Source organism: Aphanomyces invadans (assembly GCF_000520115.1).
Source record: "Aphanomyces invadans strain NJM9701 unplaced genomic scaffold supercont1.20, whole genome shotgun sequence".
NCBI classification, from domain to species: Eukaryota; Oomycota; class Saprolegniomycetes; order Saprolegniales; family Verrucalvaceae; genus Aphanomyces; species Aphanomyces invadans.
This window is the reverse complement of record NW_008580165.1, coordinates 356163-358007: the sequence shown is the minus strand read 5'-3', so window position 1 is coordinate 358007 and position 1845 is coordinate 356163. Positions and strand designations below refer to the sequence as shown.

At 57.3% G+C, this 1845-nt stretch overlaps 1 protein-coding gene across 1 annotated transcript; it reads left to right on the top strand.

Moving 5' to 3' along the window:
• Positions 1-119: 119 nt before the first annotated feature.
• Positions 120-1796, top strand: H310_09203 (hypothetical protein; the record flags this gene model as incomplete). Its single annotated transcript, XM_008875220.1, has 4 exons — positions 120-425; positions 473-565; positions 617-1743; positions 1766-1796. The coding sequence occupies 4 exons, from the start codon at positions 120-122 to the stop codon at positions 1794-1796; spliced, it is 1557 nt and encodes a 518-aa protein (XP_008873442.1).
• Between the last annotated feature and the right edge of the window lie 49 nt (positions 1797-1845).

The following is a 1845-nucleotide window of genomic DNA, read 5'->3' as shown; positions in this document are numbered from 1 at the left end:
GTTTGTGCAGAAATTGCGCAAGGATGACACACTGACCAACACTCGAACCAACATCCCGACAATTTCGCACGTCGTGATGTGCGAGCAATCGATTCCATCATTGTCCGATTTCATTCACCATGGTCACGTGCTCGCATCTTGCACTCCTCGCCCTTGTCGGCATCTCTATCGCCGTCGCGGCGACGCCCCTCCAGTCCATCCTGGACATGGCTGAGTTGCCGCCACTCATGGAGGATGTTTGGCATGCCGAGCCGGCCCCTGCATCTCTCGTGGCCGGCCAGGCCATCCCGAGCGTCGACGAAAAGAAAGAGATTGCCGTCGCATTTGTGCGCAAGCAACTCAAGGCGTACGCTGTACCAGGGATCGCCCTCTCGGTCGTGTACAAGAATAGGACGGTGATCTCTCAAGGCTTTGGCACGACCAAGGTAATCTCGCTTCGATCCTTCCTTTGGTCACAAGAAGCGTGTTGTAGTTCGGCCACACCGACGCCCCTGTCACGGACAAGTCGGTCTTTCAAATCGGATCGTACACGAAAACGTTCATTGCTCTCGCGATCGCCAAACTTGTACGCGATCCCCTTGAAGTCATGCTGTGAATCATCTTGGACCGTTTGCAGGCGGAAGAATCCAAACTAGCGTGGCAAGACCCTGTGAAGAAGCACCTTTCGTCGTTTCGCCTCGTGGACAAGTACGCCGAGGAGCACACGACGTTGGAAGATCTCGCTGGCATGAACTCTGTCTTTGGGGACCACGAAGGCGATGACACGTGGGTGTTGGGAGTGTACGATGAAAAGAGCCTCGTCGACGCACTCGGGTCATTCAAAACGACGCGCCCTCTGCGCGCAGGCATCGCGTACTCGAACATGAACTTTGAAGTTCTTGGCCAAGTCATTGAGGTCGTGACCAACCGGACGTGGCCCGAGTACCTCCGCGTGACGTTCTGGGACCCATTGGGGATGAAGGACACGGTGGGGCGGCCGGCCGACAGTCCACAACCCGACCTCGTCTCGTTCGGTCACTTGATGTGCGACTCCAAGGTCGCCGGACCATTCCACTTGCAAAATTCGTCCGTCGTCGCGCTGGCTCCTCAAAACAACTACCTCTCCGCCGGCTCGGTGCTGTCGTCGGCTGCCGACCTGTCTACGTTTTCGCGCTTCCTTCTCAACAAAGGCAAGGGTATCTTTGCGTCCGACGCGTCGGTGGCGACCCTCTTCACGGGGCACACCATCGGCACAGTGTTCGGGTCCAAGCTCCCATACGTGGGCCTGACATTTTCGCCGGACGGGAACGCCGTGTCTGCAGGTCTGGGCTTTGACGTGGTTGGGGACGTAGCGTTTGGCAACCATTACTTTGATAAAGGTGGCGATACGATTGCGCACAAGACCCGGAACGGATTTGTTCCGGACCAAGACTTGGGCGTCGTGCTCTTGTCGAATGGCCAGAGCACCGGCGGCAAGGTCAGCTCCCGTGTTTACTTGGACTTGATTCGAACGTACATCACGGGCCTCTTCTTGGACGTTCCTGTCTCGACGCTGAACAAGGGCTTCCACACGATCGTGAGTGCGTTGGACAAGCTTCCATCCCAGCCATGCGACCCCCACTTCTTTGATGGGAAGCCATGGGAGACCCCTGGGCTGGACATCCCGAACCGAACCAAGACGGCGTTGAACGGGACGTATCACGCCGCGGATTCGTTTTACGGACGGGGCACTATCTTCGTCGAGGGCAACGACCTCCTCTTGACGTACGGCGCGTACACCCGCAAGCTCATTGCGACGCCAAACCCGAATGAGTTGATTTGGGCGATCGATGTCGGCGCTCAAACTACTTTACTCACGGTCTCGGG